The 15867-nt window shown below is 32.8% G+C and overlaps 1 protein-coding gene across 1 annotated transcript; it reads left to right on the forward strand.

The window, feature by feature from the left end:
- Positions 1-4772: 4772 nt before the first annotated feature.
- On the forward strand, positions 4773-12631 carry LOC132559029 (uncharacterized). Its single transcript, XM_060223628.1, has 18 exons — positions 4773-6491; positions 6603-6728; positions 7889-8048; positions 8203-8279; positions 8495-8588; positions 8789-8868; positions 9175-9229; positions 9417-9499; positions 9582-9632; positions 9905-9955; positions 10143-10270; positions 10541-10626; positions 10785-10846; positions 11002-11061; positions 11273-11375; positions 11718-11794; positions 12127-12222; positions 12380-12631. Exons 1-18 carry the CDS (start codon positions 4845-4847, stop codon positions 12629-12631), a joined length of 3288 nt encoding a protein of 1095 aa, XP_060079611.1. The 5' UTR covers positions 4773-4844.
- The last annotated feature ends 3236 nt before the right edge of the window (positions 12632-15867 follow it).

The following is a 15867-nucleotide window of genomic DNA, read 5'->3' on the forward strand; positions in this document are numbered from 1 at the left end:
AATAATTATTTTATTGCAAAACTTTGTACAATTGGATTGGGCACAAGTTTTTCCAACTTATTAAGCCCTCTCCATCACATGGATGGTAAAACAATACTTAACTACAAGCAATGTAACAATATATTGAATCATAATATTTTTCATTGAAACAAAAAAAAAGAAGGATGTAAAGAAGAAAGGAGGATAGGTGAGGAAGGAAAAAGGGAATATATAGTACAAAGGAAGAAATGCAGAAACTAGCCAAATCGCCCAGAGGCATCAATAAATTTTTGAACAGCTCTAGCTAAAAGTGAGTTTTCAGCTGAACTTAGTCGTACGTCTCCATTTAAAAGTACATCTATCGAGATATCACCCTGATACCACGACAGTTCGGTGAACAGGGTGTTACGAATTTGAATGTAGTTCGAACAATGAATTAAATAATGAAAGGAATCTTCAGAGGGATGTCCGCAGGAGCAAGATGCTGAGTTCATGAGATTGGCTCTGAATAGGTCATAGTTGAGTGAGCTTGCCCTATTTCTTAAACGACAATGAAGAATATTCAGTTGACGGGGGCCATATGATAGGAAACACGATTTAAGCTTGTTGGAGTTTTTTGGACGTAGTTTGGTTTTAAACAATTTTAGTGAACCAGCCGTTTTTAAAGATTCATCTAATCTATTCCAGAGTTCAGTTGTAGAAGGAAAAAAAGAGTTACACATAGATTGAAGACGATAAGTTGGTTGTCGTAACTGATCTGCATTTCGTAAGTGATACCTAGTGAGATTACCAATATGTTCAGGGATAAAGTCAGTGAGGAAAGATGGTGCGATCCCATTAATTATATTATAAAAAAGAGATAACTTGCGATGTTGACGTCGTAATTTAAGTTCTTCCCAGCCCGTTTCATTTAGTAGAAAGTCAGATCTAGTATAAATGGGTAAACCAGTCACAATTCGGGCTGCCTCTAATTGAATTTTTTCAATATTTGATGACATATTAACTCCACAATTATCCCAAACTTCACAGGCGTATTCTAATAATGGCCTTATGTATGTGAGATACATTTTTTCTAAAGTGTGCCTGTTTAGAATTAATTTTAACCTACGTAAAGTTGCTATATATTTAGATACCTTTTTAATAACTTCTTCTACGTGTTTATTCCATGATCCATCATTACTCAGTATGACTCCTAAATGTTTGTGATGATCTGTAAGTTCTATATAAGTATTGTTAAAAATAAATTGTGGTTGGTGATCAGGTCGTGTGTTAGATATTATCATTATTTCTGTTTTGTGTGGATTAAAAGACATTAGCCAATCTTTCGACCATTTTTCTAATTTTCTCAGATCACTATTAACTGCTATTTCTATGTCTGCTATATTACGAGAAGAGTAGGAGAGTGATGTGTCATCTGCAAACAAGCGTGATAAAGATGTAAGTTCTGTGTAGATATCATTTATATAGATTAGAAAAAGTAGAGGCCCTAGAACAGAACCTTGAGGAACTCCTGCAGAGGTATTCATAACAGTAGAGCGAGAATCATTTATAAAGACAGATTGGGTTCTATTGGAAAGATAACTTGAAAGCCATTGAAGAAGTTTACCATTAATTCCATGTTTTTCTAATTTATAAAGAAGACCAATATGCCAAACCCTGTCGAATGCCTTAGAAAAATCACAAAAGACAAATGCAGTATGCTCATAATTTTCTAAACTAAGTTGGAGGGTATGATACAACTCGATAAGTTGATGCGTGCAAGAATGATTTGGCAAGAAACCTGACTGGAATTTGTAGACAAGACTGTTGTCAAAAAGGAAGTTATATATGTGTTTGTATATCACACGTTCAAAAAGTTTACCGATACAGCTAAGAAGAGATATGGGTCTGTAATTTGACACTTTGTTGTGATCACCCGATTTGAAGATAGGCATTACACTAGCAAATTTCCATTTATCGGGATATGAGCCTTTGGAAAGAGAAAAATTAAAAATAATAGAAAGGGGTAAGGAAATTTCTTTGGAAATAAATTTCAACATTTTATGACTAATCCCATCTGGACCTGAAGCTTTATTTACATTTAATGAGTGAATTACATCTTCAATTTCATTTTGTGAAATAATGAGATCAGAAAGAGTAGAATTAGTTCTTTTCTTGAAGTGAGGTACAGACTTATCATTATCAGAAAGTGAAGATATGGAAGAAAAAAAGTTGTTTAAGAGTTCACACTTGTCTTTGTCATTAAAAATATATTCATGTGATTTTTCATCGTAGAGTGGGGGTATTTCAACATTTTTCTTTCCTTTCATCAATAGACGCAAGAGTTTCCAATAAGTTTTAGGTTCAGATTTACTTTTATCGATAATAGTATCAATATTTTCATAAAAAAATTCTTTGGCCCGTTTAATCATATTATTAGCCTTATTTCTTGCAGTTTTATATTTGTTCTTATTAAAGTTACTACCTCTTCGAATATATTGTTTTTTTAATCTATCCCTTATTCTAATTTGATGACGTACAGAGTTGTTCATCCAGGGTTTATCATGAGTACGTAATTGAACTTCCTTAAAAGGAATACAGGTGTTTGCAGCAATTAAAATATTGGTAGTTAAAAATTCGCACATATCATTTACATCATTTAACTCATTCAAAGCGTGATTCCATGGAATATCAGAAATAAATTTCCTAAGTCCGTCAGTGTCAGTTCTATTATATAACCAGACCTTTCTTTTGACCACTTTGTTTATAATATTAGGTACATCAATAATAACAAAGACAGCATCATGATCACTAATAGATCTATCGATAGTTATAACCTCCGAGTAGAGAATATTCACGCTGTCACTAATTAAAATTGGATCCAATAAAGAAGAAGATTCAGCCGTGACTCTGGTAGGTTCTGTAATAATATTTTTTAAGTTGTAAGATGTAAATATGGTAGAAGGTTCACCTCGGAGAGGTTTAAGAAAGTCTATATTAAGATCTCCCAATAGAATAACATTATTTGTGAGTTCAAAAGCCCGATCAAGAGAGAAATTTATACGTTGCCACAGCCCGTTCAAGTTACTTGTATTAGGAGGTCTATATAAATTACCAATAACAAAAATTTTACCTTTAAAAACAAATTGAGCCCATATAATTTCATCGTTAAGACATTCAAGATCAATTAGACGTTTTGCAACTAAAGAAGAAGAATAGTACATTATTACACCACCTCCAAACATATTTCTATCTTTTCTAAAGGGTTCCTTACAAAAACCATCTATTATAATTTGATAATTAGAAACAGTATTATCAAGATGTGTTTCTGTCAGACAAAGGACATCTATGTCATCAGTCAGTGTTTGGATATAATCAAGTTTGTTTCTCAAGCTTCTGATATTTAAGTGCAGAATATTTAATGAGTGGATGATGGAACTGTTGTTTGATTTAGGACCGGGATTGGGATGGATATCCCCAGCAATAGCCAAAAGAATATAGATAAGAATTGCTATGTTTGAATTTGGAGTAGACATTTGTACAAACGTAAGGAACAAGGTAAAAATCCAACATCTAATGTTAGTAATAAATATGCATGATAATGCATCGAATGAAGTTTTTGAAAAGTGGAAACTGATTAGAACTGTCGATAATTTAGAGTAAAAACTACCTATGGCGGCCCTCCATGCACACAAATCATTACCCACTACGGCGGATAATGAATGTGTGCTTGTCTGGCCGCCATAGACAGTGTGCTAATGCCATATATGGGCGATCTGGTTCAGCTACATATATATGTATAAAATTAAAGATTATATTGTCAAGTGGTACACGTGACGAATCAGCGCTCTTCAATTCATTTCAGATAGCCGACACATATTCTAGAGGAGAGTTTATCGATTCAATAACATGGTAAGTGCTGAAAACTGTACTTTGAAAACCTCATATCATTAAAAACTCGTACATCGGAAGCGATGATAAAAGTTCTATCGTGAAGAATGATATGAGGAATAAAGTGAAGATCTATTCTGTTACATCAGCACTTTTCACGTAGTATTTATTGTTATTTTCTTAGTATACATTTATGCTGTTTTTATCCTTTTATTCATTAGTTATTCATTAATTTTAACAAAAAACAAGAAAAAATCTTCAACAATACACCTAAACAAGCAGGGTCTCTGAATTATTATTTCAAACAAAGTATTTCAATTGAAAATGATGTTTGGAAATCTTTTTTTTTTAAAAAAAAAAAAAAAAAAAAAACTCATGTTAGTTCCAAAGCAAAGAAAATGACATACCTGGTAAATATTTGCTCTATACGTAGTGTTAAAAGATATGTAGGGGAGACCGGGGCACAGTGAATCATGGGGCACAGTGAATCATTGATCATTTATAGAATTTGGTTTGTGTTAATAGACTGATGACATCATCAGTATATGTGTATTGAAGAGTTCCTGCCAAATTGTCTTGCAGTATCAGTTATCTGGAGCCAGAAAAAAAATTGCAAGGTAAAGTATGTTTTACACCCCCAAAAGTAAATTTTTGTGCTCTCAATCCCTTTCAGATACTCACTTGATAGTCAGTTGATAGACACTCAATCATATTTCATTAGTAACATGGATGTTTGGAGATGTTGACGAAGTTGTGTTATCCATGTGATACTAAGCCTTGTCAGGATGGTGGTCACATGATTAAAATATGACCATATGGGGCACAGTGAATCGGGGCACAGTGGCTCACTTTGAATAGTGATTCAGTGTGCCCCGAGTAATGTTTTTTTCTTTATCTCAACTCTTGGCATTGATTACTTTGACTTTTCACTTACTATGCAGATAAAAGTTAATTAGTATAATTGCATATTATATTCTTTTTCAGCATCATAAAATATGGTGCGTAATAGAAATAAAGAGGATAGGAAAATTGGAAAGACTACCAGTACTAAAATGAAAGAGGCCGTTCAGAAAGTTATAGGAGAACAAAGGAGTATTAGAAATGTCTGCAAGTCATATGATATTCATTTTTCAACCTTGCGTCGTTATGTACAGAGAGCACGGGAACATGGAAACAGAGAATCTATGTCATATTCACCAAATTACAGCTGCCGTCAGGTTTTTACTGAAGAAGAAGAAATACTTCTACAGGAATATCTTATCAAAGCCTCTAAAATGCACTATGGGTTGACACGACAGCAAGTGCGTGAATTAGCATTTGAATATGCAAATCGCAATGATAAAGTATTTCCGGAGTCTTGGAGGCAGAACAGACGTGCTGGTGAAGATTGGTTTGCTGGGTATATGAAAAGGTATCCTAACCTGTCCTTACGTCGTCCAGAAGCAACCAGCTTATCGCGTGCCACAAGTTTCAACAAGAAAAATGTAAAAGACTTCTTTGATAACCTGGAGAAAGTAATGAAGGAACATAATTTCAGTCCAACTGACATATACAATTCAGATGAAACTGGGTGCACAACCGTTCAGAAAGTTGGAAACACTAAAGTAGTTGCTTGTACAAGTGAAAAACAAGTTGGCAAAATCACTTCGGGAGAAAGAGGAACATTAGTAACAATGCTTGGCACAATAAATGCTGCTGGGAATTCAGTACCGCCATTCTTGGTATTTCCTCGTGTGCATTTCAAACAATCCATGCTATATGGAGCTCCGCCTGGAACTGTTGGTGTAGCAAATCCATCAGGATGGATGACCTCAGAGAACTTTACTGTATATATGCAACACTTTATTAAGGCAACCAAATGCTCGAAAGAGCGTCCTGTTCTGTTGATATTAGATAATCATGAATCTCATATATCAATTGAAACAATTGTCCTTGCCAAGGATAATGGTGTTACTATGTTAACACTTCCGCCTCACTGTAGTCACAAAATGCAGCCCCTAGACCGTTCTGTGTATGGTCCTTTCAAGAGCCTCTACACCAAGGCAGCAAATGATTTTATGATAAGTCATCCTGGCCAGCCAATCACAATTCATAATGTAAGTCAGATTATCGGCAAAGCTTACCCACTGGCATTTACTCCAAGGAATATCAATTCCGGATTCAAAGTATCTGGTATCCATCCTTTTGACGCCAACATCTTCAGTGATGAAGATTTCATGTGCTCATACGTAACAGATAGGCCAATAACTGAAAACGTGAAAGACATTGAAGGAACCATCGTTGATCATGTTGTTTCAGCTTCCTCATCAGTTAACCCTAATGTGTCAACTTCCACAAATGTTGAACCTGTTGCATCAACATCTACCAACACTGATCTTGTTGCATCAATTTCGACAAACGTTGATTTTGCTCCGTCAGCTTCCGCCAACGTTGATCCTGTGACTTCTCCCCATGCCAACACTCTAGCAGCAAATTTAATCAGTTCTGATTCTGGTTCAATGTCGTCTGAAAATAGGATATCTAGAGAAAAAATACAGGCAGTTGTTTTACCAGAAGAAATAAGTCCCTTTCCAAAGGCGCCACCAAGGAAAGGTAGAGGAGGTCAAAAGAAAGGAAAAACTCTAATTCTTACGGACACACCAGTAAAAGATCAGATCAAAAAGGATGCCGAGGAAAAGAAAAGAAAGCAAACCAAAGAGAGACAAAACAAAGCAAAAAAAGGTAAAAAGGGATTACGGTTTGAATTTCAACAGAAAGATAGTCAAGGTGATTCAAGTTCAGAAGAGGAAGTTAACGAAAAAAACATTTGTGACGATGACGATGATTCCTTTGAATATGACGAATCTGCTGATTCTCTCGTCCCTGAGGATTTTGTCATAGTACAATTTCTTACCAAAAAGACGAAAGTTATTTATATAGGACAAATAATAGGCTGCAATGGAGACATTGATGATATTGGTGAAAAAACCTTTAACATTAAGTTTATGAGACGTAATTCCTCATCATACAAATTTGTCTTTCCAACAGTTGATGACATATCTGATATTGCATTTACTGATATCATTGGAAAGCTGCCACAGCCTCTTCAGCATGGTGGCACTGCTCGTGTTGCCCGTCATTTAATATTCCCAGTGGATTTTTATGCATATTCAAAATTTCTTCGGTAAATGAATTTAAAAATCAGACAACCAGTCAAACATCTTGTCACCGGACAAAAGGATAGACAGTTTTGATGACTTACTTTTTGTTTACCCATTTCAATTTGTTTATGCGACTTTGAAAGACACTTAGTCACACATGTTGCTGTTCATAAATAGACAGTTCCTTTACTTACGATGTTTTTTTAATGGCAATTTTACTCATGTGACTTTAGAAGACACCTAGTCACACATGTTGCTGTCAATGGATAGACAGTTCCTTTACTTACGATGTTTTTTTAATGGCAATTTTACTCATGTGACTTTAGAAGACACCTAGTCACACATGTTGCTGTCAATGGATAGACAGTTCCTTTAATTACGATGTTTTAGTGGCAATTTTACTCATGTGACTTTAGAAGACACCTAGTCACACATGTTGTTGTCATTGGTTAGATAATTTTGGGGTCTAAATTACTGCATTTAGACTGAATTTGGTTTTTCTTAATTATTGAATAAATAATTCTGTTTGCAAAACATTTATGTTTGTAATTTTTTATCCTTTTTAGAGAAAAAAAATCCACTGATTTCACTGTCTGATTCACAGTGCCCCAGGTGATGGTCCACTGTTCCCCGGTGCCAGGGCACAGTGAATCAGCTTTTTTAAAAAATTCAAACACTTGTATATTTAAAATTGTCAAAGTTGGCATGTAATATTTGCCATGTTTAAACACTGACCATGGGTCATTATCGTTTGCACTTAAAAGACAATCAATTCTGCCTTTTGATAAGGAGTAATATTCAAAAACAACTTTTCCGATTCACTGTGCCCCGGTCTCCCCTATACCTATAGAGAACACGATTTACGTAGCGCCCATTAATACCTGAATCTGTGTTCAAAGGGATCCATACCAACGAAAAAACATGCGAAACCCGACGTGAACAGTGACAACATTAAGGCATCGTTTCAAGGAGAGGATAACACCAAATCTTCCTTACAAGGGGCAATCACCAATCCGTTGTTACATCCAGGAAATTGCAACGGAGGAAACCCTGAAAATGGTAATGTTTTTGTTATATTCAGATGAAAAATATAATGAGCTATCGTTTTAAGGAATTTTTATACATACGATTAAAAAGTATTAAGTGTGGGTTGTTTTTTTTTTTAATTTTTATTCTCCGCTTCATGATTGTTGCGTAAATGTCTTCCTAACAGAAACAATAGATGTGTACAATGGATCAATTAGCGCAGAAGATCAGACACAAAACAATGAGGATCGAGAAAATAAAAAGGTAAATATCAAACAGGTATTTTTATCAAGGCTTCGTACAATCAATATGATAGCAAAGAGGAAATGTTATTCTGAATGAAAAGCTGTCACTTTCATTTTATTTTATATGATGTGCTTTTTCGAAGACAGTTGATTTTGTCTTGATTTAAAAAAAATGATGAAATGTATTTATACAATTAATCATCTATTCAAACGTACTTGTCCTGTTTATAATAGTTATTAAGTCTCCTTTCACTGCAAGAATCGGACTCTGGTGCAACTCATTTTAAACAGAAAGAAGAACGAACTCCTACGGAACAAGATCACAGAGGTACAATGCTTAATTGTTTTATTCAATCTTACTACTACATTACTAAAATAATGTTATCTGAAATACATCATAAAAATTCTTCTAAAATTCCGTATATATACTAATGTATTATTGTATCAGTAGTACTATGAGATTTGTGCATGTATCCATTTTTACATAGCTGTGGATACAATATAAATACATTCTTTAAATATCTTCAGACTTGAAGCCTTTTGTGAAAAAAACATCAACTTCACCAAAAGAAGACAATCCTTCGAGCAAAGATTATGAACAAAATACGGTAACTTCTCAATCAGGATAGCTTATTACATTAGAACGTAGAACATGTACATGGGAGATAACTCCAGTTGACTTACTCATAAGTTATTCTATCTGAAAGCACTTAAGATAAAAAATTTCTTAAAATTAATCTAGGTGTTTATTACATTAACTGTGCATATGCTTGCAATAACTTAAATTGAACACAATTCATGATCATACCTATGTCACAGATGACTTATTTGCCACTATAAATAAAATCACTAAATCAATATTTCTAAAAAAAAAACAATTAATGAAATTAACAAGATTAATAATTACACAACAGGATTATTGGGAGAATATTCAGCAAGTTGACCAAGGAAACGACACCGCTGACACAGGTATGAGACGAGCACTGCTTATACAGTCTTTTGGTTCGGAATTTCTTGTATATATGAATAATTACTGTTATTTAAGGCAATTAAATGTTTACTTTACATTTTTTTTTATTGCACTGAGCATGTAAATATTAACGAATAGTGGTGCGTTTGGGAGTGCGTTAGCATGATTTATCTTCTTTTGTTTCAGGCTCACAAGAACCCAGTGGTAATAATAGCAATGCGAGGAAATTAAACGGTAATGCAGACAAAAGCGATGGAAATCTGATCAAAGTATCCTTTGTAAAATAACCGGCTTATGTGAACTCCCACAATGCTGCATACGTTAGCGTATCCTTCCTTAACATTCCTACAGGGCCTTCCCAATATACAAGCAAGTTCCTGTTATATCTCATCATTGATTCAGGTAAGTTATTGTGATATACGCTTCCAAAATGATTCTTTAGAAAATAGAAATAGAAAATAGAAAGATGCTTTACAAAATACCGTTTTCATGGATATTATCAATTATGATTTGAGCATCTTACGCTTTTCTTCAACATATGAAATAAATGTAGCCGTCAAAGTTTTTGTATCAATTCTGCGACTAGTTTCGCTTATCGTGTAACAGATTGCATACCAATGTTAAGATATACTTAGTATCATAGCTTCTCATGTCAGACTTTTTCGGTTGAACAGGTCTTGGCACAGACACCTGGTTTCATCGACAAACTTTTTACAACCAGACAGGTAGGATATGTAGCATGATACATTGTACATATCATGTCACTTGCCCTGTAATACACTCTACGTTTTAAAGTATTTCTCTGTCATCCATAAACATTGCACATATCAATCCCATTTAATCAAATGTTCACTGCATATATGTTTGTTTTTAACATAATTTGAGTACAAATTTTTGTTGCCATGGTAACAGAACTGTCACGTGGCCGAGACTTTAATCAAGCTGTTTGTGGAGATTAATGATATACAACATGATAGTTGCTATAAAGAAGAGGATTTATATAACCTTGTGTCCGAACTACAGAACTCGATGTCTAAAAGGTAAATAGGTACCAGACAATGCGTTCCTGTGTTAAAACAAAAAGAATGTGGGCAATGCTACAACTGTTTAGATTAAGTGACATCATCATTGTGTCATTTATAATTTTGTAGAGATGAATATTACCAAGAGTGACATCATCATTGTGTCATTTATAATTTTGTAGAGATGAATGTTACCACAAGTGACATCATTGTTGTGTCATTTGTAATTTTGTAGAGATGAATGTTACCAAGAGTGACATCATCCTTGTGTCATTTATAATTTTGTAGAGATGAATGTTACCAAAGTGGAAACCAAAATGACTGTCACTCTTTATACCTCAGTTTGCTGAGTGCATTGGACGAAGAGATCGAAGGTAAGGGTTTAGTGCGAGAGACGATGAGCTTTTAAAGGCCAAGAACAGGACATAGAATTCAATGTATCACAAGTATTAAGATTTCGTGGTATGTACCACGTGATCAATTATCATTTTCGTGATACCATTCATTTTCACAGACGTGTTGTATTTTACAGGATGTACATCCTTGTTCGACGCGCATGCGCGACAAATATTCAGGTATTCGACGTGCGACCACGTGAGTATTTCGGAGTTCTATACTTATTACGTATGCTGTTAACACCAGAATCATTCGTTATCTATATTTATTGTATATCAACAAGTTCACATCTATTTATTTATTTACTTATTTATTTATCAATCTATCTATGCCATGATTCCTACAACTAACAGGTTGAAGAATGCCCGCCGGAGTGTACTAGATCACTGCTTTTGACTGTTGATGACAAATATGTAAGTTAACTTTATATTTTCACTTCTATCACGTAAACATGTTAGATTTGTGATATCTGTATACAATTGTGCTATAAACTTGTGTGTCTTTTGTACAATTTTATATATAACCGGTATAAAAGACAAGAGGGACGAAACCAAGACATTGTCCTTTATCAGTTGCAACAGCGTTAGAAATACAATAAACATCAGTACAACGTTTTGTTTTCAGTGTTCCGTTAATGAGAGTATCAAGCTTTTAGATGAGACTGTGGCCTTTCACGACGCCCAAGTACCATGTAGGACATGTTTGAAAGAGGAGAAACACTATGAAGGTTATCTCGTGTTCCTATGTGTCACTATAACATAAAAAGGCATACAATGTCTTTCATCAAAGACTGTCGGTACCTGTATTTTAACTATACAGAACATGAAGAGCAGTATAAAGTCTTTAATAGGTCATTACACTAGATAAAACTGGTTTGTTAAATTCGTTATTTGTGCACATGTGATTTACCTGAAGCTGTATGTAGCGAACTGTAGTGTAACAGTATATTTGTGTTTGTAATACTGATATACATTATCAAATTTACGTTAAGTGTTCATTCTTTGCTTTATTCTTCGGATCAGAATTCAGAATGAACTACTAATCCTAATGTCTAGGTCATTTTTTTCAGACACTATCACATTTAAACACTTCATCATAGAAAGCCCAGCACAAATACTTGTTCTACAGCTCTCCAGGTTTAAACAGGTATGTCAAAAACGTAGCACGCCTTATCACCTAGTGACAGTTAAATATATATGCAGGGTTCATGTTTCTTGTCCTTTGATTTTTGTCATTGATATAAGTTGTTTATATAACGCTTTACTTCTGATTCCTTTCCATTCATATCTAATTCACAGTTTACTTATAAGACATAATTCAAAATTAACTTTTGGTGTCTATACCTTAAGTGAACACAGCCTATCTAAACCCTATCAGTTTTACCTGAAAACGGTACCGTCGTGAAAATCAAAATATAGAGTGTGCTCAAAAATGTAATATATGATTTATTTAAGTTACTAATTAATTGTTTTTGCAAGGATGTGTTTTCAACGGACGAACCACACGGAAGGCTGTACAAGTACGCGGGCAACGTTATGTACCCTACAGAGCTAACCCTTTTAGTCAGCAAACAGGTGACAAAACATTTTATATATATATATCTTATATGAAAGTACAAATTTTTTAGACATTTGATTGATTCCATGCAACTTAACATATATATGAAAACGTCACGCGACATGATAATCCCAAATTTTAAAACATTTTAAAGCTTAATTTGATCTTCGTCAGGGACCGTCCGGCAGGGAATGTGCACGTGTATGGTACGAGTTATATGGAGTTATCTGTCACGAGGGAGATCTTGATCAAGGACATCATTGGTGTTACGTAAAGAAGTACGGATGGAACCCGGATCATCTGTACCTTTGGCACCTGTGTGCCGACTCCTATGTCAGAAGACTAGAAATTGATGAAGAATGGCCTAACTCACCATTCGCTTATCTATTATTCTACAAGCAAATACAATCAACTCAAAAAAACTAATTAAATTATGAGAAAATTGTCGTGATGACATCAAAGCTAATATGTGATAAAGATATTTAAATATGACAAATCCGTATACTTTAGTATACAAATGTTTCAAATATAAATATGCGTTTTTTGTCGTCTCTTGACGGAAGATTGACTTATTCAGTTTACCTTGTATCATTCTTTGTGTTGTGATTAATTACATCGAACATCATAAAGAACATTAAAAAAGTGTTTATGATATTCATATCAAAATTCATCAAGATAGAAAAAAATATCTATGAAGCTTGTGTATACGTATTAAAACATTAAAAAATGATGACAACTAATATGATATCGTGTTTTTTAGTCTTTCTGTGTTCGCTGATATGATATCGTGTTTGTTAGTCTTTCTGTGTTCACTAATATGATATCGTATTTGTTAGTCAGTAATGATATCGTGTTTGTTAGTCTTTCTGTATTCACTAATATGATATCGTGTTTGTTAGTCACTAATATGATATCGTGTTTGTTAGTCACTAAGATGATATCGTGTTTGTTAGTCACTAATATAATATCGTGTTTGTTAGTCACTAATATAATATTGTGTTTGTTAGTCACTAAGATGATATCGTGTTTGTTAGTCACTAATATGATATCGTGTTTGTTAGTCACTAAGATTATATCGTGTTTGTTAGTCACTAATATAATATTGTGTTTGTTAGTCACTAAGATGATATCGTGTTTGTTAGTCACTAATATGATATCGTGTTTGTTAGTCACTAAGATGATATCGTGTTTGTTAGTCACTAAGATGATATCGTGTTTGTTAGTCACTAATATGATATCGTGTTTGTTAGTCACTAATATCGTGTTTGTTAGTCACTAATATAATATTGTGTTTGTTAGTCACTAATATAATATTGTGTTTGTTAGTCACTAATATAATATTGTGTTTGTTAGTCACTAATATGATATCGTGTTTGTTAGTCACTAATATGATATCGTGTTTTTTAGTATTTCTGTGTTCACTAATATGATATCGTGTTTGTTAGTATTTCTGTGTTCACTAATATGATATCGTGTTTGTTAGTCTTTCTGTGTTCACTAATATGATATCGTGTTTTTTTTTTTTTTTTGGTATTTCTGTGTTCACTAATATGATATCGTGTTTGTTAGTCACTAATATGATATCGTGTTTGTTAGTCACTAATATGATATCGTGTTTGTTAGTCACTAATATGATATCGTGTTTGATAGTCACTAATATAATATTGTGTTTGTTAGTCACTAATATGATATCGTGTTTGTTAGTCACTAATATAATATTGTGTTTGTTAGTCACTAATATAATATTGTGTTTGTTAGTCACTAATATGATATCGTGTTTGTTAGTCACTAATATGATATCGTGTTTGTTAGTCACTAATATGATATCGTGTTTGTTAGTCACTAATATGATATCGTGTTTGATAGTCACTAATATAATATTGTGTTTGTTAGTCACTAATATGATATCGTGTTTGCTAGTCACTAATATAATATTGTGTTTGTTAGTCACTAATATAATAGTGTGTTTGTTAGTCACTAATATAATATTGTGTTTGTTAGTCACTAATATGATATTGTGTTTGTTAGTCACTAATATAATATTGTGTTTGTTAGTCACTAATATAATATCGTGTTTGTTAGTCACTAATATAATATTGTGTTTGTTAGTCACTAATATAATATTGTGTTTGTTAGTCACTAATATAATATTGTGTTTGTTAGTCACTAATATAATATTGTGTTTGTTAGTCACTAATATAATATTGTGTTTGTTAGTCACTAATATAATATCGTGTTTGTTAGTCACTAATATAATATCGTGTTTGTTAGTCACTAATATAATATTGTGTTTGTTAGTCACTAATATAATATTGTGTTTGTTAGTCACTAATATGATATCGTGTTTGTTAGTCACTAATATAATATCGTGATTGTTAGTCACTAATATAATATTGTGTTTGTTAGTCACTAATATAATATCGTGTTTGTTAGTCACTAATATAATATTGTGTTTGTTAGTCACTAATATGATATCGTGTTTGTTAGTCACTAAGATGATATCGTGATTGTTAGTCACTAATATGATATCGTGTTTGTTAGTCACTAATATGATATCGTGTTTGTTAGTCACTAATATAATATCGTGTTTGTTAGTCACTAATATAATATTGTGTTTGTTAGTCACTAATATAATATTGTGTTTGTTAGTCACTAATATAATATTGTGTTTGTTAGTCACTAATATAATATTGTGTTTGTTAGTCACTAATATAATATTGTGTTTGTTAGTCACTAATATAATATTGTGTTTGTTAGTCACTAATATAATATGGTGTTTGTTAGTCACTAATATGATATCGTGTTTGTTAGTCACTAATATGATATCGTGTTTGTTAGTCACTAATATAATATCGTGTTTGTTAGTCACTAATATAATATTGTGTTTGTTAGTCACTAATATAATATTGTGTTTGTTAGTCACTAATATAATATTGTGTTTGTTAGTCACTAATATAATATTGTGTTTGTTAGTCACTAATATGATATCGTGTTTGTTAGTCACTAATATGATATCGTGTTTGTTAGTCACTAATATGATATCGTGTTTGTTAGTCACTAATATGATATCGTGTTTGTTAGTCACTAATATGATATCGTGTTTGTTAGTCACTAATATGATATCGTGTTTGTTAGTCACTAATATAATATTGTGTTTGTTAGTCACTAATATAATATTGTGTTTGTTAGTCACTAATATAATATCGTGTTTGTTAGTCACTAATATAATATTGTGTTTGTTAGTCACTAATATAATATCGTGTTTGTTAGTCACTAATATAATATTGTGTTTGTTAGTCACTAATATAATATCGTGTTTGTTAGTCACTAATATAATATTGTGTTTGTTAGTCACTAATATAATATCGTGTTTGTTAGTCACTAATATAATATTGTGTTTGTTAGTCACTAATATGATATCGTGTTTGTTAGTCACTAATATGATATCGTGTTTGTTAGTCACTAATATGATATCGTGTTTGTTAGTCACTAATATGATATCGTGTTTGTTAGTCACTAATATGATATCGTGTTTGATAGTCACTAATATAATATCGTGTTTGTTAGTCACTAATATAATATTGTGTTTGTTAGTCACTAATATAATATTGTGTTTGTTAGTCACTAATATAATATTGTGTTTGTTAGTCACTAATATAATA

This window comes from Ylistrum balloti, unplaced genomic scaffold (genome assembly GCF_031769215.1).
Source record: "Ylistrum balloti isolate Yb309-2 unplaced genomic scaffold, AGI_CSIRO_Ybal_v1 Utg370842, whole genome shotgun sequence".
Taxonomy (NCBI): Eukaryota; Metazoa; Mollusca; class Bivalvia; order Pectinida; family Pectinidae; genus Ylistrum; species Ylistrum balloti.

Bases quoted from the DNA above. Each gene is read 5' to 3' on its own strand.
- LOC132559029 (XM_060223628.1), top strand. From the start codon at position 4,845: ATGGTGCGTAATAGAAATAAAGAGGATAGGAAAATTGGAAAGACTACC. The intron at 6,492-6,602 runs GTAAAAGATCAG...GAATTTCAACAG, and splicing joins TAATTCTTACGGACACACCA to AAAGATAGTCAAGGTGATTC. The intron at 12,223-12,379 runs GTGACAAAACAT...GATCTTCGTCAG, and splicing joins CCCTTTTAGTCAGCAAACAG to GGACCGTCCGGCAGGGAATG.